A 23,626-nucleotide genomic window follows, 5' to 3' on the forward strand; every position below is an offset into this window, starting at 1 on the left:
TTAATATTTTGATTTAGGTTGGCATCCAAGTTTGGGACACTTACGTACAGTCAGAACAATCACAGCAATGAGTCCTCCATCTGAGAAAAAAAATAAAACCAGTTTGAAGGTAATTGAGCACATGTGGGTCTCCATGTAGTTGACACATTTTAATTTTGATGAGATCATCTGTAAACTACAGCAAAGAAAATGTTCATCGGTCTAGTTTAGTGTGACTGCTGGTGCGTTCAAGTCATTCTGATCACAGAGCCCTTCTAATCTGATTCCCGGCTTAGGGTCCAACTTGTGAAACTCTTAATAGGCCCTCACTTGTCCTTGTTTTGTGCTGTAGTAACCCCACCAGGTTATAAAAATTGGAATTATCATAAAAATTAGGAGAAAGTATTATAAAAATGACAATTTACTAGGTTAGAGGAAAATCATTTTAAGAAGGTATTATCACAATTCTCGTTTTTTTTTTAAATATATTTTTATTGATTTCAGAGAGGAAGGGAGAGGGAGAGTTAGAAACATAAATGATGAGAGAGAATCATTGATCGGCTGCCTCCTGCACACCCCGCACTGGGGATGGAGCCTGTAATCTGGGCATGCGCCCTGACCGGGAATTGAACCTGGGACTCTTATAGTCTGCAGGCCGACGCTCTGTCCACTGAGCCAAACCGACCAGGGCTCATTGGTTTAATTCAGTATTCAGTCTATCGTTCTTATTATTTTGTTAGAAATTTCATTTACATTGTTCCCCAAAAGTGAGTCTGTGGAATGAGCCATTAATGAATTTCTATTATTTGTTTATATAGTCCTATTTTACAGTCTTCGCAAGTTCCCATCCCCAAGTTAAGACACAACTTAATTACGAAGAACATTCTAAGAATCCAAATAAAACTCCAGGGCACAAGGATAAATGATGCATCGAAACTTGAACATGCATTCTTGATGGTGGGGAGAGCAATAAATAATACTACAAAATCTTAGAAATGTTGTTCGGTAGTACCTCTGCTTCCACACTGCCATTATTGTCATTAAATGTTTATATGTCAAAGTACACAATGTCATGTTTACCTCTTCTCTTTTTACTTCATAAAAAGTTGTGAAGTGGTTAATGAATGAAGGTGGCTTTGGATTTACTGGCACGGTGACAGTTTGACCACTGCGTTCAGAGTGAAAGTTTAACAGTCTAAGGTGCATTTTATAAAAAGACTAACCTTGCTAATCTAGTCTAATGTAAAGAAAAGTAATACATACTTTTCTTCACTCATTTATCAAAAATCTTTATATTTCATGTAACTGCCACAACCATACTTTATCCTTTCTTTTAACATACATTGTGTGAACTACATGAGCCTAAATAAAGTGTGATACACCAGCCTGTTGTAGAAAAAAACTAACCCAACTTACAGTACGTTAAGGCTTGTGTATACAAGGTATGAATAGACAGAACATTTATTTACAAATTGCCATTACAAAATAGCACTATCACATGGAAGGCACATTAGGTTTTATAAATTTTAACCTACAAATAAACACAGCAATTGAGAAAGTTTCCTCACCCTACTAGGAATTCAATTTGAGGGACCTCTTAAAAACTGTATTATCGCCCTGGCTGGTTTGGCTCACTGGATAGAGCGTCGGCCTGAGGACTGAAGGGTCCCAGGTTCGATTCTGGTCAAGGGCATGTACCTTGGTTGCGGGCACATCCCCAGTAGGGGGTGTGCAGGAGGCAGCTGATTGATGCTTCTCTCTCATCAAATTTTCTAACTCTCTATCCCTCTCCCTCCCTCTCTGTAAAAAATCAATAAAATATATTTTTAAAAAACTGTATTATCTCTGGGGGTGGGAGTGCCGGGGGGGGGGCGGTTAATCGGGGGGAAAAAGGAGACATGTAATACTTTAAACAATAAAAAAAGCCTGTATTATCTCCATGTGTCTACACATACTACTGCTTCCATTTGTCATGGTATCTGTGCTATTAAAATTACAAATGTCAACTATCACATGACAGGTTTTTTCTTCTCAAACCACAGCTAATTGAAATATGATATTTCTATGGAGAACTCTAAGGTCTCATAATGGAGGATTATTAATAATCAAAACAATACCTAAATCACTGCCTTTAATTGGTGTATCATCATCGGAAGTGGAAGATACTAGGAAAAAAAGGAAAAATATTTTAAAAAGAAGTATAAAATAGTAAATCAAAGAAGACTCCTAAATACATAGGTTTGGATTTTGGGCCTTTGTTCAAAATCCCTTATCATTTTATTTTCCTCATATAAATTATATTAATGTTTTTCATTTAAAGTAGTGTCACAAAATATTATAAATTTATATTCAGTCATCAGCATTCTTTTTCCTCTCCAGTAACATTTCCTGTGACAATATTCTGTGGTACAGAATGCAAATTTATCCTTAGTGTATCCTCAGTATTAGCCTATGGATTCAATGTGATTCTACTTACAATTATAAGACACAGGAAAACTTAATAAATGATTTAGAGGTTATTCGGTAATGCTGAGACATTTCAATATAATGAGGCTCATTTAGGAAAGACTCATAGGTAACACCATACTTGATGATGAAAGACTGAAAGTTTTCTCCTTAAGATCAGGAACAAGACAGGATGCTCCTGTTTGACATTTCTATTTAACATAATATCAAACTTATAATCAGAGCAATTAGGCAAGAAAGGAAAGCATCCAAATTGGGAAGGAAGGAATGAAATGATATCTGTTCTAGATGACATGTTGTTGTGGTTTTTTTTTAAGTAGAAACTGGTAAAGATCACACACATATACTGGTCCATGCACATACACTCACCTGTTGGGACTAAAAAATAAATGTGGCAAAGTTGCAGTGTAGGAAATCAACAAGTGAAAATCAGTAGCATTTGTATGCACTAACAATGAGCAAACCAAACAGGAAATGAAGAAAACAATTCTATTTACAATAGCATCAAAAAAAGAGTAAACTACTGCCCTGACCAGGTGGCCCAGTTGGTTGGAGCGTTGTCCTGTACTCCAGAACCCTGGTCAGGGCACATACAGGAGGCAGCCGATCCAGGTTTCTCTCTGTTTCTCTGTCTCTTCTCTCCTTCCTCTCTCTAACATCAATAAACATATCTTTGGTTGAGGATTAAAAAAAAATAACTTAAAAAGAAATTTAACCAAAGAGGTGAAAGACGCCTACACTGGAAACTACGAAACACTGCTGAAAGAAAAAGACAGTATCAATAAATGAAAAGACATCCTGTTTTCACGCACTGGAAGAAGACTTGATATGGTTAAGATGTTAACACTGCACAAAGCAACCTACAGACTGAATGCAATCCCCATCACCATGTTGAATATAGCATTTTGCGGAAATAGAAAAATCCAACATATAATTCATATGGAACCTCAAGGGACTAGGGATAGCCAAGACAATCTTGAAATGGAAGAGAAAAGTTGAGAGAACTCCCATTTTCTGATTTTAAAACTTACTCAAAAGCTATCATAATCAAAAGCTATAATACTTTATGTCTGTGGTGCAGACATAAATACAGAGAGACCTATGGAATAGAATACAGAGCCCACAGATAAACATGTGCATATATGGTCAAAAGATTGTAGGGAAGGGTGCTCAGGACATTTAATGGGGGAAGGGCAATCTTTTCAACAAATGGTTCTTGGAAATCTGGATATCTACACACAAAAGAATGAAGGTGGATCCTTATCTTACATCATATACAAAAATGAACGCAAAGTGGATCAAAGAACTAAATATAAGAGCTAAAACTATAAAACTCATAAAAACACACACAAAATACCATGTATTGGTAAAGAGGTGGATAAATTGGAACCTTCGTGTGTCACTGGTGGGAATGTAAAGTGGTGCAGCGGCTGTGGAAGACAGTATGGCTGCTCCTCAAAAAGTAAACACATAGCCCAGCAGCTCTACTCCTGGGTGTGTATACCCACCTCCACACCCCCCAAATTGAAAACAGGCCTCAAACAGTTACTCAAATGACAATTATCACAAAAGCATATTCAGAATGGCCAAAGTTGGAAACAACCCAACTGAATGGGTAATTGTAGACAATAAAGGTGGTAATTGTAGACAATAAAGGTGGTAATTGTAGACAATGGGACATTACTCAATCATAGAAAGGAATAAGGTTCTGATACATGCTAGAAAATAGATGACACTTGAAACTGTTACGCTAAGTGAAATAAGCCAGAACACATTTTACGAAGTGAAGTAATCCAGAAGTGATTCTACGTCTATGAGGTACCTACAATACCTAATGGAGGACAATATTAATACATCCAACTACCTGTTAATATAAAACTTCTGCACATACAAATGACCACTGATAAGATAATAGTTAAATAAATATGGTATATACCAACTACCTGTTAGTGTAAAACTTCTGCACATATAAATGACCACTGATAAGATAATAGTTAAATAAATATGGTATATATTAAAGTCACCACTAAAAGCATGGGAATAAATTCAAATACAACCCCAACTGACAGTAAATTATAATGTGAGTTTTTTTAAAAAAAAATATGAATAGCATGATTCCAATTCTGTTCAACAACAAAAACACACTAAAGTATGTATATTTATGCATATAAGGATAGCAATGTACATAAACTGATTAAAAAAGACTATTAAATGATTAAATGATTATCTTAGGAAATGAAATAGAGAAACAGGAGACTAATCTTTTACTCTGTATACTTTTTTGTAATATTTGAAATTTTACAAATTTATATTTATATACTACTTATATAATTAAAAGTTATAAAAATGTAATCTATATCTAACTATAAAATCTTAAAAGAAAACTGATTAGTAAAAATAAGACAAAGGAAAAAAGAACTAGAAAAATGGTCACTTCATGTTAAAAGGGCATTAATTTATAATGAGTTCTGACAAATCAACAAAGAAATTTTAGAAACCTAATAGAAAAATGAGCAAAGAACATGAATAAATCAATGTGGGCCAAAAAAAAGTTCAGCTTTATTTATAACTAGAAGCCCAGTGTATGAAATTCGTGCATTGGGGGGGGGGGGGGGGGGGGCAGGGCGCAATCCCTCAGCCCGGATTGCAAGAGGGTGCAGGCCAGGTCAAGGGACCCCACCAGTGCACGATTGGGGCCGGGGAGGGATTCTGGAGGTTGGTCAGCTGGGGAGGAACCGTGGGAGGGCTCCAGGGCATGTCTGGCCCATCCTGCTCAGTCCTGATCGGCTGGACCCCAGCAGCAAGCTGAACTACCAGTCAACTGTCTGCCCCCCTGGTGGTCAGTCCATGTCATAGCGAGCAGTTGAGCAGCCTTAGCATATCATTAGCATATTATGCTCTGATTAGTTGAACAGAGGACCGGATGACTGGACACTTAGCATATTAGGCTTTTATTATATAGGATTAAAGAAATGCAAATTAACACATAACATTATTTTTTGCTCATCACCTTATTAAGTTCTTAACAATGTAAGTAGAATAAAGAGTTACTGAACCTGGTTTTTTTGAAGTTGTAATAGATGTGGTTGGAACAGTAGGCTTAACACCTGGAAAAATAAATTTGATTACATTCACCAGCTTTATTTATACAAAATCAGGATTTAATTTGATTTTTGATTTTTTAAAAGAGATTAATTATTTCTCTAGATGAAAAATACACATACTTTCCTATCTTTATAATTTTACTTCTGGGAAGTTACCTAAATACATATAGATCTAAGTACATATGGATTTTGCATAAGAATACTCACTATAGCTTTGTATTTCAGAATGGACATCCTAGAAATTAACTAATAAAAATCATAAAAATAATATATTCAAAATAAACATATGTATCTTTAAAAAGTTACATCCAATTAGTATCAGACCACAGAATTCTTATCCCTTTGCTTTTCGCTTAGTATTTTTTCATATTAGAACAATTATCCTCAATCTACCTTATCATTATTACATGTTGTTGATGATCCTTTTTATACATTTTTTTCTCCAATTATATAAAATGGTAGTCCCATGAGGAATTTTGATTTTTGATATTTAAGAAAAGATCCCTATAGTTTATCTTCTTTATAAACATTTCCTCAGAATCTTTACTTCTTTGAAACACTAACCAGAATTACTGTTTTATAAATCCTTTCTGAAATACTTATGGCCAAGTCTTTTAAAAGAACGTATCAACAAACACAGCATACCACAGTGCATATACTGACTAGGACCATGTGAGCAAACACGGATGGGCTCCTGAGTATAAAATTCACATGCAACCTTAATGTATCAGTCCACCAAAAATGATCTCTTTCCCTCAAAACCTTGTAACACTCAAGTAAGTTACTCAAGGAAGCTACCAGGTTCCAGGTACAGGAGGATTCTAAAAAGATGTTCTAATTGTTAACATGTTAACATGCATAATTCCCCACAATCTTTTTAAATGATTAGGACAACAGGAAATATACAAACACATTAGAAGCCAGTAATTCAAATTTTCTCCAGTTCAACACCCTCATGTTTAACAGGAAAATAAGCCCACAGAAATGATGTTATTGGAATAAGTTGAGCCAAATTAGGACCTTGTGTGAGCTCTGCCCAGGCTAAAGCTCTTCCACTACAGTAGTTCCCCACTTGCCTACATGGGGTACATTACAAGACCCCCACTGATGCCTGAAAACCTGGATACTACTGACCCCTATGTATGTTATATGTATATCTATAATAAAGTTTAATTTATAAATTAGGCAAGATAAGAGACTAACAACAACTACTATTAAAATGGAACAATTATAATAATACCCTATAATAAAAATAATGTGAATGTGTTGTCTCCCTCTCAAAATATGTTATTGCACTGCGTTGTCCCTTCTTCTAGTGATGATGTGAGATGATACAATGCCTACGTGATGAGAAAAAGTGAGGTGAAGACACTGAACCAAGGGATGATTCTTGGCCCGGGTGAGAAATAGTGGGACAGAATGATATTTCATCATGCTATTCAGAATGGCAAGTAATTTAAAAGTTATGAATTACTTATTCCTGGAATTCCCATTTAATCTTTTCAGACCACGGTTGTGGGTAACTGAAACCACAGAAAGTGAAGCCGTGGATAAGTGATGACTACTGTGTTTCTCTTGTCTCTTGTTTCTGCTGAAAACAAAGGGAAGCCAGAGATAGCAGCACTAAAATCAGGAAGACAATTTCTTCCGGCATATCAAAATAATCTCCTAAGTCTTGGAGAGCCGTGGACCATCAGTCCATACAAGAAGTCCTCCATTTCATTTCAATAATGAAGGACTTCTCCTGCCTTTCCGTTGCTATGAAATTTGCCTCTATTGCCAAATAAAAATGCCCAGTAAAGAGAAAAAGAATAATTCTAGGAGGCAGTAAGAGGTAGGGTTGCTTTTCTAGAGACAGCAGAAATTTCCCAGTTCCTGAAACAAATGAAACTGGATGTAGTCCGGGAAATACAACATCATCCTAGGTCACAAGGACACCTTGTAAAGGTGTCAATAGATCGTTTTACAAATAATAAAATGGCTAAGTTGATGACATAGAAAACATATGTATTAAGAACAAAAGCCACGGACCCTCCTTTGCGCTGACATTAATTGGAGTGATGCTGTAAGTCATAAATAAGTTTCCTTTGAGAGCTTCCTAAATGCCAGGCCTTGTGCTAACTGCTTTAAATACGAGTACATCCCAGTTTAACTCTACTATCCACCAGTGAGGAAGGGATTCAATCATCTTATATATTAGTAAACACTTTTAAGGTTTACATAACATGCCCAAGCTGGTTCCAATGTCTGCAGACTGAGGCAGATAGTTTTAGGATCACGAAGTATACCAACTAGAATGGCTGTAAATATGTTTTTCCTCCTTTCATTACTAAAAATGGCGAATGAGTGTAAATCACCAGGTAGTTAAAGAATTGTAAAAAAAGAAATTGCAAGGTATTAAATAATATAAGCAGAAAGTTATTAAACCTGAGGAACTGGAAGTTGTGGGTTTTGTACTGAGAGGTGGTGCCCCTAAAAAAAAAAATAACAACAATGTGATTAATCACTTTGAAATTATTGCATTTTTAAATTTATAGGAATTATGAATTATATGAAAAAGAATTTACATTCTTTTTTAGGTAGAAATTCCCATGCTTCAATTGACTCTGAAAAATGGTTGCTATACATTTTTACACATAAGAAATGCCAGAAATTGAGACACCTGTGTGATATACATAATGTGCTAAGACCCTATGAAAACAATACATTGATGTCATACCTCTGTCATGGAAATGAATATGAGATGGAGTTAATTTAAAAAAACTGTTTCTTTTCAATGACTCCATATCATTGGTATTTAATGTCAAAGAAATAAAATCTAAACAAAAAAGACAAAAAGACCCCTTTGCACCTTTAATACATTTGGGGATCTTAGGCTTCCAAGTACTGTCGGCTCCACAGACAATAGTGCTGCTGCCTTCAAGGTAAAATCCTGCAAGGCATTCGAATTTAACCTCTGCTTTGTACAGATACTTTCTCCCAAATCCGGACACCACTCTTCCATTCGGTACATTTGGATAGGTACATTTGACCACTGAAAAATGAAGAAATTCCAGAATTAATGGAAAGCTGTTTCAATAGGGGAAAGAAAAACTAGTGCAAATTAGTAACTTCCCCTGGGGACAAACAGGCAAGGAACGGAAGGCAGAATGTTAATGAAATAAAAAATACTTTATTTGTGTATTAAAATAAGTGTTTTATTTTTTATTATTATTTTTTTAATATTTTTTATTGATTTTTTACGGAGAGGAAGGGAGAGAGATAGAGAGTTAGAAACATCGATGAGAGAGAAACATCGATCAGCCGCCTCCTGCACACCTCCCACTGGGGATGTGCCCGCAACCCAGGTTCATGCCCTTGACCGGAATCGAACCTGGGATCCTTCAGTCCGCAGGCCGACGCTCTATCCACTGAGCCAAACCGGTTTCGGCTAAAATAAGTGTTTTAATTAATTAGCTAATTATTTTTACAGAGGGGACATGGGAGAGAGACATAGAAACATCCATGAGAGTGAAACATTGATCAGCTGCCTCTTGCACACCCACTACTGGGGATCAAGCTCAAAACCCAGGCATGTACCCAGACCCAGAATGGAACCATGACTTCCTGGTTTCTAAGTCAATGCTCAGCCACTGAGCCACACAGCTAGGCCTATTTGTGCATTTTAATTTCAGGTAAACAGATATAGAGACATCTACCAACCTTTTCCCTCCTAGAACAAACTGTCATTATAGATGATTGTTTTTCCCTTACTGACAAGTTTTGAGAAAGGTCTGATTACCACATACAATTTTCAGGAAAGTTTAAAAGCAACTTTTGATGCTATTTAGCTCTAGGAATTAAAAAAGAAGTTTTTTTTAAATTTCGTGTTGACACTGACTTAGTACCCTGCCCTTTCAGAAAGGCAGGGAAGGCTCTTGTAATAAGGTAATATTTGAGCTCAAAGGTAAAAAAGCTGAAAAGAAGCTAGCCATACAAACATATGCAGAGAGAAAGTTATCAGGTATCAGCAACATGCAAGAACTGGGATGCGCAAGAGGTAGAAAGGCCAGTGAATTTAGGGCTGCGTTTCCCAAATATTTTGGACTGGAATGCAGAGGTCAAACCCCACATTTTATATTGTAATCTCCCAGGTCTGAGATAAAGTTAAAACTTCATAGTTATTCCTGGTACCCATGTACTCCGGTACTTCCCATTCTGTTCTACTTCTTACAAAGTAAAGTGCTGGGCAGGACCCTCTAGATCAGTGGTTCTCAACCTGTGGGTCGCGGCCCCTTTGGGGGTCGAAGGACCCTTTCACAGGGGTCGCCTAAGACCATCAGAAAACACATATATAATTACATAGTGTTTTTGTGATTAATCACGATGCGTTAATTATGTTCAAGTTGTAACAATGAAATGGGGGGTCACCACCACATGAGGAACTGCATTAAAGGGTTGCGGCATTAGGAAGGTTGAGAACCACTGCTCTAGATTGATTTCAGGATCCAGCCATGCATTTCACAGAAACTGGAAAATCAGCAACAAAACAAAACAAAACACTGGGCTGGGCAGTCCATACAAGAAAACACCTTCTGAGATTAAATCTGAGCGATGCATAGGGCCCATAATGCACCTTCACTCAGGTGTTATGTTTGAAGATATATTTTCTTGAGTCATGAGGAGGGGGCGACTTGCTCCTTGCTAGGGGCCTTCCAGCCTAGGGGTATAAGTCCCCTGAACTCCCAAATATCAGGGCACGCGGTTTGGTGTCAGCCTGCTGAGTTGCCCGCTCAGGTTCTGAGTGTACTCCTTTCTCTGCAAGTAAATTCTCCCCTGCTTTTGCTGCTATTTGTTGTCTCTTATTTGAATTCATTCCTGTGAGCAAGACAAGAACGAGTGCTGTCTCTGGCCAGAGGCTATCTCAGGGCAGAGGTGACCTTGACCATCGCTGACAGTTTTGGTCCTATGTTCACAGTGGATACTGTTTTTCATTTTCCTACAATTTGTAAGCCTGTTTCTACATTTTGTCTGGTTTTGGTATCGGGGTAATTCTGTCTTCATTAATGTTCAATTATGTTCAATGAGGTGAGAAGTATTCCCTCCTGTTGTACTGACTTGGAGAGTTTGTGCAGAGCTGCTATTGTGAATACTTACATGTTGGTACAAAACTAGTGATGGCTGGGGCCTGCAGTTCTCTTTGTGAGGTTTAAGTGTCAAACTTCTTGGCATAAAGTTGTACATGTTATTCGCTTATTGTCGTTTAAATGTCTGCAGGATATTTAGTGATGTTCTCTTTAAAAAAAATTTTTTTTTTAAATTTTCACCCGAGGATATTTTTTAAATTGGTTTTTAAAGAGAGCGAAAGGGAAGGAGGAGGGGGAAGAGAGGGTTAGAGAAACATTGATGGGACAATGATGCATCTATTGGTTGCCTCCAGCAGGTGCCCCAACCAGGTGGGAGATCAAACCTGCAACCAAAGTATATGCCCTTGATCAGGAATTGAACCAGAGACCCTTCAGCACTTGGGTTGATGCTCTAATCACTACACCAAAGCAGTCAAGCCCTCTTTTCCATTCTTGATGTTGATCATTTGTGTCGTCTACTTTTTTGTCAGACTGGTTACAGCTTTATTCATTGTATTGATCCTCCCCAAGAATAAGGTGTTGGTTTCAATAATTCTATATTTTTTCAATTTTATTGATTTCCATCTTTATTATTTCTGTTTCCTTGTTCTGTATTCAACTTGCTCTTCCTTTTTAATTCCTTAAAGTGAAACCTTAGATTCTTGAGCTGAAACTTTTCTCTTGTTCCAATACATGTATTTGCTATGAATATTCTTCTCAGCAATGCTTTTGCTCTATTCCACGAACTTTGATGTTTCAATATATTGTATTTTCATTTTCATTCAATTCAAAATACATTCTAATTTCCCTTGTGACTCCTTCTTTTATTCATGGTTAGTTAGAAATGTCTTCATAATTTTTAAATATTTAAGGATTTTACAGATATCTTTACTTCTATTTCTACATTCATTCTATTGTAAAGATGCTGTACTGTAAATAATTTCAATTTTTGAAATAAAAAAAACTTTTAAACATATTGCCTAGTATATGGTACTAAGAAATGTTACATATGCACGTGAAAAGAAGACATATTTTACTGTGTTTCAGTGGTTAATTTTGTTCAAGTGTCAAATACCTCGCAGTGTGTCCTGCTTTTGGTCATGCTCAAATGCCTTCGGTCTTGTTTTTTAAGTATAGGTAAACCTCTGATATATTTCAGGTTTGTTTCAGACTACAGCAATAGGTGAGTATGGAAGTAAAGCAGGTTCCAGTTGTTCTGCTGGTTCCAGTATTCAATTTGTAAATGTGTGTGTGTGTGTGTGTGTGTGTGTGTGTGTGTGTGTGTGTGTGTGTGAAGTGCAATAAAGCAAAGCACAATTAAAAAAGATATGCCTGCATGTTTTGCCTGGACTTTACCAATCTTATTGGTGACAGGGTTAGTCTTTTACAATTTATTCTACCATTTAGTTGAGCCAGAACTGTCATACTTCTTGTATTATATGATAAAATTTTTTTTTCAGTGAAGGTCAAGGGGGGAAAAAAAGGAGACATATGTACTATTCTTTGTAATACCTTAAGCAATAAAACAACATTTTAAAAAACTTTCTTGAAACTAGTGTGTTTTTTGATGCTTTTAAGCCAAAAAAATTAACTCATGCATATACATAGCTATTAACAATGTATAAACAGGAAATCCAAGAACATGGGGGTGAAGAGTGGGAAACTCTACAAGTAGAATTGTTTTTTATTCTATTTGATACATAAAATTAGATTAGAAACAAAATTAAAGCACATATGGCTGTTTTTGTTTTGTTTTCACTTGTTGGCCAAGGTATTTAAAAGTTGGTAAAAGTTTCCACAACATTTATAATTGAGAGGGAAAGAAATGAAAATATTATTACCTTTACACTCAGGAGGGTTACTACTCCATTTGTCGTGCCCAATACAAATAAGCTTGCTCTCTCCAACAAGTGAATATTCATCTGGTCCACCGGAAGGCTTACAACTGTAAGTTACTAGTTCATTATATTCAAATGTAACCTTGTGGCTATTGGTGAATTCTCCATTTGGTATTTTTGGAGGTGGTTTACACAAAACCTCTTAAAAAGAGCAAAAGAGGACAGAAAAACACAATAAAAAGTAAAAGGTTAAGACAGCATTATGCTTTCAATAAGTTCGTTAACATATGATTTCTACATCTATTTGCAAATTCAATATCCATTTGAAAAAAAAGTTTCTATTAAAAAATGTTATTATCCCAATTCCAGCCATCAATAGAGAAATGAAATTTTAGAATAAACCCCATTTTCTTAAGTACCCATAGAAGATACCTGTATGAAAGACTTGTGATATCTGTAAGGCCATGTTGTTTTTTCTAATCATAAGAGATGCTGGCAATTTAATGAGAAAATAAACTTATGACTTAGGAAGACTCAGTGCTAGCTGAGAAATGCTACATCCATTCCTGAGTCAGTGGTTCTCAGGTATGCCACGATTCTGTCTTTTCTCACGGTCACCCTTAGAGTGGACAGTGACATTTTCCAATGGCCTGAGCCTGTCTGATAAGCCGCAGGATGAATGTGGAGCTCTCCCTTTAAGCCAGATACTGAAGAGATTAGAAAAAATGTAAAGCAATGACACCCTTCCCACTGTTTTGGAAATGTTTGATTTTAGGACAAAAATATGCTGCATTTGTTAACATGTATTGAGATTATTGTTCTTAAAAATGAATTAACAAATAATTATTTAAAAACTTCTCTGCTTTAATCTCAGTATAAAGAAGATCAATAGCACTAACCCACTTGCAGAAAATCCCTGTGGGGTCTTAATTGTAAAGCATACTGGGGTCCCCAGGCCATAAAATTTGGGAACTGCTGCTGTAAATTCTAAAGGGAGAATGTACTTACTTTCTTTTTTTTTTTTTTTAAATATATTTTATTGATTTTTTACAGAGAGGAAGGGAGAGAGATAGAGAGTTAGAAACATCGATGAGAGAGAAACATCGATCAGCTGCCTCCTGCACACCCTCCACTGGGGATGTGCCCGCAACCAAGGTACATGCCCTTGACCGGAATCGAACCCGGGACCTTTCAGTCCGCAGGCCGACGCTCTATCCACCGAGCCAAACCGGTTTCGGCAAATGTACTTACTTTCACAACTTGGTAGATTATCACTCCATTCCACATTATTTCCAGTGAGTTCACAAAATAGAGTTTTTGATCCAATTAAGTAATAACTAAATGAGAAAAGATATGATAATTGTTTTTTTTTTATCACTTAACAGGAACATATAATAACGAAGAAGTTTTTATATGATTTTTTTCTGCACTCCAGTAGCTTCCGGGAGAAGTTTCTGAAGTGACAGGTATTGAATGTGCTAACTAAGTCTAAAGTTTAATGAAATGGAGAGATTCTTCATATGAACACACATTAGCCTAGAGCAGCGGTTCTCAACCTTCTGGCCCTTTAAATATAAGATCCTCATGTTGTGACCCAACCATGAAATTATTTTCGTTGCTACTTCATCACTGTAATGTTGCTACTGTTATGAATCGTCATGTAAATATCTGATATGCAGGATGGTCTTAGGCGACCCCTGTGAAAGGGTCGTTCGACCACCAAAGGGGTCGGGGCCCACAGGTTGAGAACTGCTGGCCTAGAGCAAAGTGTCCTAAATAAACCTGTCTTGCCTGATAACTGTAGCGAGAAATACACATTTCTATGCAACAGGCATTTCTTCAGTAATAGTTGGAGACTTCAATATCCTACTCACAACAACTAGACTGAATATCAGACTGAAAATAGAGGACTTCCAGAACACAATTAATTAGATCTCACAGACAGAGCACCACAGAACAAAATACACATTCTCCTAAGTGCACATGGGACATCTTCCAGGATAGACCATAAGATGAGCCACAAATTAATATTAACTAATCAATAGGTTTTTAAAAGACTAGATATCATACAATGCCTCTTCTCTGACAACAACGGCACAAAGTTGTGAAACAAAACCTTCGCAGACTGAAGTTTTCCTGAAGGAACAGGTTTACTGACTAGCCATGTAAAAAGAACCAGGTCCGAGGCATGCAGTCTAAACCAGCAGCAGCAGGGAGAGAAGGCAAGCATTTCCACCATCCTGGTTTAATGGGGTTCTTTTACAGCTTTGAGTAGAAAGATGTAAGTTATTTTGAAGGAATTCACATCGGCTATAGATAAGGGGGCAGAAGAAGGGAAAGTGGGACTAGTTCTGGGATAGGTGTATAGATGGGAGGAAGAAGTGTTTGCTGCTTTTGGACTATTTTCTGGAAAGTCAGAAAAGTTCCTGTGGAAGCAGGATGTGGTGAAATCTGGTGTTCAGCTAGGCCTTATTGAAAAACAGCTACACTACTACCTCTTATATTAACATGAATCTGAAGTACCTCTGGAAGTTCAAAGTTTCAACACACATTTCATTAGTTCCTGCCATTTCTTCTTCTTATTATTATTTTAAAAATTAAATCTTTATTGTTCAGATTATTACAGTTCTTCCTCTTCTTTCCTCCCCATAGCTCCCCTCCACCCAGTTCCCACCCCACCTTCTGCCCTTATCCCACTACCCACTGTCCTCATCCATAGGTGTACGATTTTTGTCCAGTCTCTTCCCGAACCCCCCCCCCCCACACACACACCCCTTTCCCCCTGAGAATTGTCAGTCCACTCCCTTTCTATGCCCCTGATTCTATTATTCACCAGTTTATTCTGTTCATCAGATTATTTATTCACTTGATTTTTAGATTCACTTGTTGATAGATGTGTATTTGTTGCTCAGAATTTTTATCTTTACCTTTTTCTTCTTCTTCCTCTTCTTAAATGATACCTTTCAGCATTTCATATAATACTGGTTTGGTGGTGATGAACTCCTTTAGCTTTTTCTTATCTGTGAAGCTCTTTATCTGACCTTCAATTCGGAATGATAGCTTTGCTGGGTAAAGTAATCTTGGTTGTAGGTTCTTGCTATTCATCACTTTGAATATTTCTTGCCACTCCCTTCTGGCCTGCATAGTTTCTGTTGAGAAATCAGCTGACAGTTGTATGGGTACTCCCTTGTAGGTAACTGACTGTTTTTCTCTTGCTGCCTTTAAGATTCTCTCGTTGTCTTTTGCTCTTGGCATTTTAATTATGACATGTCTCGGTGTGGTCCTCTTTGGATTCCTTATGTTTGGGGTTCTCTGCGCTTCCTGGACTTGTAAGTCTATTTCTTTCACCAGGTAGGGGAAGTTTTCTGTCATTATTTCTTCAAATAGGTTTTCAATATCTTGTTCTCTCTTTTCTTCTGGCACCCCTATAATTCGGATATTGGTACGCTTGATGTTGTCCCAGAGGCTCCTTACACTATCTTCATATTTTTGGATTCTTTTTTCTTTTTGTTTTTCTGGTTGGGTGATTTTTGCTTCTTCATATTTAAAATCTTTGACTTGATTCATGCAATCCTCTGGTCTGCTGTTGGAACTCTGCATAATATCCTTTATTTCAGTCAGTGTATGCTTAATTTCTATTTTGTCCTTTTTCATAACCTCGAGGGTCTCACTAGATTTCTTGAGGGTCTCACTAAATTTATCGGTGGTTTCTAGAGAATTCTTGAAAAACCTTAAAAGTGTGGTTTTGAACTCTATATTGAGTAGTTTGCTTTCCTCCATTTCTGTCATTTGTGACCTGTTTCTTTGTCTCCGCATTTTGGCTGCTTTCCTGTGTTGATAGAGTGGTTTTCTGTGTTAGGTGTCTTATAGGGCCCAGTGGCTCAGCCTCCCCAATTACCTGAAGTGGACGCTCTTGGTGCACCCCTTTGTGGGCTTTGTGCACAGTCTTGTTGTAGTTAAGCCTTGATTGTTGTAGTTATCACTGGGAGGAATTGACCTCCAGGCCAATTGGCTGTGAGAATCAGCTGTGCCTACAGTGGGAGAACTTCTGTGCTGGAGACACCCTTCTGGGGTAAGACTTGCTTCAGTGGGGCTTTGGTGCTCACTGAGTCTGCCCCCTGAGTGTGTCCCTTATGGATCTGAGGAGTTGTAATCTGGATGGTCCCATTCTGACCTCTGGGTACACTGGCTCTTGGATCTCTAAGGAGGTGCTAATTTAGCCTCTGCCTGAGGCTACCCAGCAGGAGCTATGGAGAGATCTGCAGATTCCTCTTCTTTGTTTGGGGTTTGGAGGTGCCCAGATGAAGTCCAGCTGTGAAGCAATGCAAGCTGCTGTGGGGCCTTGGGCCTTCTTTTGGATGTTCTGGGTCTCTCTGACCCAGCTGCAGTTTGTTAGGTAATTTTCAGATTGCAAAGGGCCAGGCCTTTCATATGCAAAAGCCTCTGCACACAGCTTGGGTGGGGCAGGGTCTCAGGGAATCAACAGGACAGAGCAAGCAGCTATGGCTGCTCCTCAGTCCTACCCTAAGAGGCCACGCGTCTCAAGTGTTCCGATAATCTCTCCAAGCACCTCTGAGAGAAAGCCGCCCTCAAGTTCTGCCTGATGCCAGACAGTCCAGTTTCTCCCTGTATGAGTGTATGAGTCTGGGTCCCCAGAGGAACTAGAGTTCAGAGCAGTCAGGAGCTTGAGACTCCCTCTCTATTGAAAAAGACAACTGTGCCCTCAGTTGCCAGCCCTTTCCACGTGCGCCTCAGTACCTCTGCACTTTACTTCCGCACCTCCTCTGAGTCTCAGTATGCTTTTCTCTTTCCTTCTAGTTGTAGAATTTCCACTCAGCCAGCCTTCCTGTGGTTCTGGATGATGTCCATTTCGTCTTTTAGTTGTATTTTTGAAGTGGTAGTGAGAGGCAGCAATTTCCGGTGTTTACCTATGTCGCCATCTTGGTTTCTCTCCCCTGCCATTCCTTCTGTTAACTGATTAACTCCCTGTCTCTCTTTCCACCCTCCAGCCTACTATATAGTTTAATTTAGGATCATGTCATCACGATGACTGCATTTTTAATGACTATGATAGGCTTATTATTACCTATAGTATGACACAATTTTGTTTTCCTTCAATTTAAATTTCTTTCTATTTATTGCACATCTTTTCAGTCTCCATAAAAAGCCCAAGGGTTGATTGGCTGTTAAGTACAACTTGTTCCACAGAAAGCAAGATGAACTCAACATCATGGAAATGCTTGAGAAGAGAACCAAACCAAAAATGGAACCAGAAACCTTCTCCCACATTTACCTTCTTCCTCCAAGGAGCAGTTTACTTACCCAGCATTACATTTAAAGTGAGCTTGTGAGCCAAACTCCATACTTCCGTTAGCGTAGACTACGTCGCCATTTATGAGGTCTCCTAGCTGTTGACATGCCTTTTCTAAAAGGAAAATTTCAAATTCGTTGTTTTATACCAATGTCAAAACAGATTTGAATCAAAATAAAAATTCTACATTGTGCTATTAAACCAATGGAAATATTTTGTTTTATTTATTTTTATTACATTTTATTTATTGGGGTGACATTCGTTAATAAGCTTACATAGGTTTCAAGTGTACACTTTTATGTTACACTAGAGGCCCAGTGCATGAAAATCATGCATGGGTAGGGTCCCTAGCGGCTGCCGGCGGGGGGGCGGGTGGGCCTCCCTTTCCCCGGCCGCCTGTCCTGTCACCAATGCCTGCCATGTTCCGAGCTTTTCCCTGGTGGTCAGCGCACGTATAACTCCTGGTTGGTCGAATTCCCACCCGTAGGGACAATTCGAATATTAGCCTTTTATTATATAGGATGATCTGCATATGGCACCGTGTGCCCAGCACCCAAAGTCAAATCATCTCCCATCACATATATTTGGTCTCCTCTACCCTTCATCCCCATACCCTCCAACTCTTCCCTCTGATAACCACCAAACTGTAGTCTGTGTCTATGAGTTTCAGTTTTATAACTCACATATGAGTGAAATCATATGGTTCTTAGCTTTTTCTGACTGACTTATTTTCCTTAGCATAATATTCGTGAGGTCCATCCATGTTGCCACTGATGGCCAAACTTAAGATTCACATTTACCCAGAGCATTAATGGCCAAATTGAAAATTTCCTGGAGATTTTCAATGCCTGAAAAAGTACATTGCTACATAAAATCTACATCCACTTGAGAAAGCCATCATGTTAATAGTGGAATATGCAGTCTACAATGTGTGAAAATCTTTAGAGCAATAAAAATAAAAATGTTGTGTACTTACTTGTACAAGCCTCCTGGAGAGGAGGTACCCATGAGTTATTGGGCTGACAAACAGTAGACATGGGAAGAACAGGAACAATACGCTTGTATCCTAGGCGACACTCATATTCTATTGTGTCCCCAGCATTATAAGAGGGTTTAGGATTACCCTTGATTTTCATAGATTGGTATCTTGGTGGGTCATCACAGGCATCTGGGCATGAGAGAGTAAGAACATGAAAGTCAAGTATTTTCTTTTCCACCAGCCACGGGTTATGGTCTAGCAGCAGGCAGGTTGTATGGAATAAATGGAAGGTTCTTGGGCAGATTGTAAGTGATTGTGCCAGGCTTTTACCAGATGATGAGCTGTGCTTGCTTTAAATAACATCCTATTAGTGTTTGGTTTCTTTGGGAATAACCTGACTATTCTTTCAACAGTAAATTGAAGAAACAGCAGCAATATTTTTGGTTTAAAATATATTTGTAGATATGCATCCTTCCCATTTTTTCCTGAGTTCATTTCACACTCAACTCCCCCCTAAGAGGACTTCTATAGTATATAGCCCTCGTTCAGAGCATTCTTCCACAGTTTGAAACCCAAACTGATGATGACTTGTCACTTGAGGTTCAGTCTCCTCTCAGGAGGCACGTTCCTAGAGGTCAGGGACCATATGCCTTCTTTTCCTACTATACTCTGTGCCCCCTGTGTGCTCAAGAAATGCTATGGTAAGTGCTGACTCTTAAATAAGCATCGTGTATTTCATAGATCAAAATAAATGTGGACTAAACTATTTTAAAATATGACCTCATGTCATATGTTTCATATAAGTGAACTGAGTAAATAAAGGTCAATTAAATGTCAAAATTTATAACTTTGACATTATTTTAAGTATAATTTATTCTTCCTTCACTGGAATTCTAATCAATGGATCATGCTTGGCCTCAAAAGTTTTCTGAGGTAGCTGTTTAAACTGTATTACAATATTGCTATGCCATTAGAATTTTTTATTTCTGGATTTTTGGTAGTTTTTCTTCTTCCTAGACTAGTACCTTTTTGACTTCAGCCATTTCTCTTCCTTTAAATTGTCTGTGGGCCTGACAAACTAACAAAGCTGATAGAATTAGTATGTAAGATAATGTGATGGAGACACATCAAGTAAAGTCCTGAAGGGCTAAAAGCATGGAGAGGTCCCTCCTATAAGATTAAGGATCTAAGAAAGGAGCTAGGTCTATGCTGATCCCTGAGAAGCCCCTTTTCTTATTCCCTGGATTGGTCTTATGTCAGATTGATGTTAAACTTTAAGAATATATATTTGTATTTCTATCAAATCACAAAAATTATGTGACTTTTTAAATTAAATGTATGGGGTAATATTGGTTAATAACATTATGTAAATTTCAGGTGTACAAAGTTGTAAAAGGCCATCCGGAGACTCTAACTGTGAAGTTTAGTCTCTTTCCCTCACCTCCCTTCAACCTCTTCACCACTTCTCTTCTGGTAACCGCCATTTTGTTCTCTGTAACTGAGTTGTGTTGTTTGCTTTTTTTCAGTTGTTGCTTTGTGTTTTATATCCCACATGAGTGAAGTCATAGTTTTTGCTGTTTTCCTGATGAAGGCCGGTATAGCTATAACCTTTCATCTTATAACTGCTTTTGCTGTATCCCATACCTTTTGTAAGGTTTTAGTTTTATTTTTTTTATTTTCATTTTCCTCAAGGTAGTTTTGGTTTTTCAGTTGGATTTGAATGTTTACTGGCCTGTTAGCTCCTACTGAATATTATATTTCATTTTTCTGGAAATCACTAGTTATAGGAGAGTGGTGGTACCAAGGCAAAAACATTGAGCATTTGCAAACACCAGTGTAACGAGACAGAAAGGATCTCTGCATTCTAGTAGAGCTAGGAGAGAACATATAGATTGGGAAGAGGGACAAAAGGTTAGGGGAATTTGAGCTGGAGTGTTTGGGACTCCCTGAAATAGTTTTCTCAGAGAAGGTCCCTAATGGTGTAACGTAACAACCACGTTTGAAGGACAAGGAGCCAATTATGCAAGAGAAAGGAGGAGCCTGGGGACAGCCAGCGCAGAAGCCCCAAAGCCTCTGAGCAGAAAAGCCTTCCCTCCCAACAGTCATTTGTTAAATGCTCTCAGAGAAGCATGCTCCTTCCTCCAGGGCACCTGACTGGGGTTATCACACTAGCATTGTGGTCTGGTTACTGTCCGCCAGTCCCAGTACCTTTCAGCAAATCTTTATTGATTGCCTACTGTGCGCCTGGCACTGGGGGTCTAACAGTGAGCAAAACACAGTTGCTGTTTATGTTCACGTGTGTGTGTGTGTGCAAACAGACAAAGAGTGAAATAAGGATCATGAAAATAGGAATGGCTTGTTATTGGTCACCAGTGTGTCCCCAGAACCAGCACAGGGCCTGGCACATACAAGGCAAATCTTTATTGAATGAATTCTCCTAAGGAGAGAATGCAGCATACAAACTGTATATGTAATAGGATCCTAAAAATCACTTGGGCATAGAAACACATGGCATATAAAGTCGGTTGGAAATACACCAAAGTATTCATTCGTTGCCCTTCGATGGTATGTTTTGTAATATGCATATATATGTATACAATTGATTGCATTCAATGAAACAGGAACCAAACTTGGTGGATGGCCTTCAGCTTTAATTTATCAGCTATAGGAGAAAAACCTATTGATATAATTTATTGTTCATTTCTAATAACTCTCATTTTTCACTAGGTTTGGCTACCAGTACTTTTCAGGTTGCTTCTAATCCCCCCTCAAATGGGACCCAACCTAATGAAAAAAGAGAAAAAACACTGACCAAAAGACGTTCGGGAGTAGCATAGGTCATTATCCAGATTGGATGGGAATAGGAAGGTGACTCAATGGTAAAAATAAATAAATAAATAAATAAATAAATTTTAAAAAAAGCAACAGCCTGGAAAGCAATACCTATATGATTTGGGGGCAACAAGCAGCCTGTTACCTTTCTGTACAAAAAGCACTGCATGTCCTTCCCAATCCTTCTAGATCCCAGGCCCTGGAGCTTGCTCTCACTTAAGGGCTCTCTGGGTAACACACGCTCCCCAAACCCCATACAAAGCAAGCAGTGAGCTTCCTTGCCCCACACCCTGCACCTCTGGCCTGGACCCTTCTGTAAAGCATATGTCTGGTAACACCCGGCCTGGGATCCCCCAGCCCAACCCAGTGGGGCGCAGCACCCCACTCATCAAGGCTTCACTGAGCCCAGGGAACACAGGGCAAAGCCTCCTCACGGGCCCAGCACTGGCCCAAACAACACCCCCACACACTGGGCACTGAGGAGCAGGCCCGCACCTTCACACCTGCTCAGGGCTTCCCATCTTGTTTTGTTTTTGTTTGTTTTTTTAAATTGTTGACAGTATTACACATGTCCCCCTCTTCCCCCCATCCACGCAGCCCCCGCCCCACTCCAGGCCTTCCCCACACTACTGTCTGTGTCCATGGGTTATGCATGTGTGTTCCTGATCAACTCAGTCCTCAAATAGCTGCAAGCTTTCGCTAGGGGCAAACACTGACTACACCCAAGGCTCCCCAAGATTCACTGCCAACCACCAAACAACCGACCCTGGGGCCCTTTGAGGTCCCACCCTCCTGAATCCGCCACAGCACAACCCGGAGGATCAGTGGCTAAGGCTTCTACCCTAACCCCACATCACCTGGTCCACCAAGCCCTGAGCCTCCTCCCCCACACACCAAGGAAAGTTCCCTTTGCCCTCCGCTCCTGTAGACCAGCTCCCCTACCCGCGCTAGTTTCCCTCCAGAGCTGACACCCTTTCCCTTCCCTACCTGAGCATGTGGGTAGCAGGAGCTCTAGGGCCAGCACTAGGATCCCAAGGAAGCCCCAAGAAAAGGGACTCTCCCGGCGCCGGGAAGATGCCCTGAGCGGCTCGTAAGAGGCCCTCATGTTCCCTATATCAGAGGGAAACCCGAGGACCAGGGAGTAATTTGCCTTTTTGAGGGCGGCTACCAGACGCAACAATCCCCAGACTCAAAAGGTGTCACGTGCATTATGGATTGTGGGCGTGGTCTGGGCTTTTACAGCGGAGTGGGGCGGGGTCAATGGCAATCTGCAGGGCGGGGCCTCCGCCCCAGGCTGTGCTTTCGCCCTGGAGCGAAGGGAGCAAAGCCTGGTCCAGATCTAACCCACCAGGCCTCCTGCAGGCTGTACTGGCAATAGCTCCCACCTGTGGAAAGAAAGGCTGAGGCGTTCTTCAGAAGCCCGAGACAGCAAATCTGAACACAGTTTACGTGAAATAATGTGTTAAGTCTCCAGACCGGTAATTTTTCACGTGAGGTGTTGGCCCAGGCCTCACTGAGAAGCTGGCATAGTGTTGGGGAGGTGGGGGGAGGGGGTGGGGGGGGTGAGCGGGGGGAGGAGACTAGTGTGTCCACCTATTGGGGAGCTTAGGAGTTTTCCTTGAACACAAGAAAAGCTGTATTTTGGGATTATTCTCATGAGACAGCTCCTCCCCACCTTCTGATCAGATTCATCCAAGGAGCCTGTGCAGAGTGATGCTTAGCCGCCCTTACAGGTTCTGCCTTCACGCTTCCAGCAGTGGGACCTGGGCTTGCTTCTGGCTGTTTGTTTCAAACTCATCCCAGATGATGCTTATGTGTAGCCAGGGTTGACAACCACCTGTCTGTGGCTTTGCTTCTACGTGGCTTTGCTCCTCACAGCGTGTTCTGAGGCATTGGGGGCTCCTTTCCTGTGGCTGCGGTAACAAATCACAGCAGATTGGGAGTCTCAGTGTCTTCGGGCCTCTAGAGAAAATACTACAGACTGGGTAACTGGTAAATAACAGAAAGGCGTT

The 23,626-nt window shown here is 39.4% G+C and overlaps 1 protein-coding gene across 1 annotated transcript; it reads right to left on the reverse strand.

Moving 5' to 3' along the window:
• Nucleotides 1-22,719, reverse strand: LOC138996166 (membrane cofactor protein-like). The gene is made up of 10 exons (XM_070397119.1): nt 22,602-22,719; nt 18,780-18,971; nt 17,815-17,917; nt 13,744-13,829; nt 12,496-12,693; nt 8,401-8,583; nt 7,977-8,021; nt 5,502-5,552; nt 2,097-2,144; nt 1-80 (listed from the first exon to the last, which is right to left on the reverse strand). Exons 1-10 carry the CDS (start codon nt 22,717-22,719, stop codon nt 1-3), a joined length of 1,104 nt encoding a protein of 367 aa, XP_070253220.1.
• Between the last annotated feature and the right edge of the window lie 907 nt (nt 22,720-23,626).

The sequence above is a fragment of the Myotis yumanensis genome, unplaced genomic scaffold, assembly GCF_028538775.1.
Source record: "Myotis yumanensis isolate MYYU_CA2020_CCGP unplaced genomic scaffold, mMyoYum1.0.hap1 SCAF_17, whole genome shotgun sequence".
Lineage (NCBI taxonomy): Eukaryota > Metazoa > Chordata > Mammalia > Chiroptera > Vespertilionidae > Myotis > Myotis yumanensis.

Bases quoted from the DNA above. Each gene is read 5' to 3' on its own strand.
- LOC138996166 (XM_070397119.1), bottom strand. From the start codon at position 22,719: ATGAGGGCCTCTTACGAGCCGCTCAGGGCATCTTCCCGGCGCCGGGAG. The intron at 17,918-18,779 runs GTAAGTACACAA...TTTTCCTTTTAG, and splicing joins TCTCCAGGAGGCTTGTACAA to AAAAGGCATGTCAACAGCTA. The intron at 12,694-13,743 runs GTAAGTACATTT...GCTCTTTTTAAG, and splicing joins TAATCTACCAAGTTGTGAAA to AGGTTTTGTGTAAACCACCT.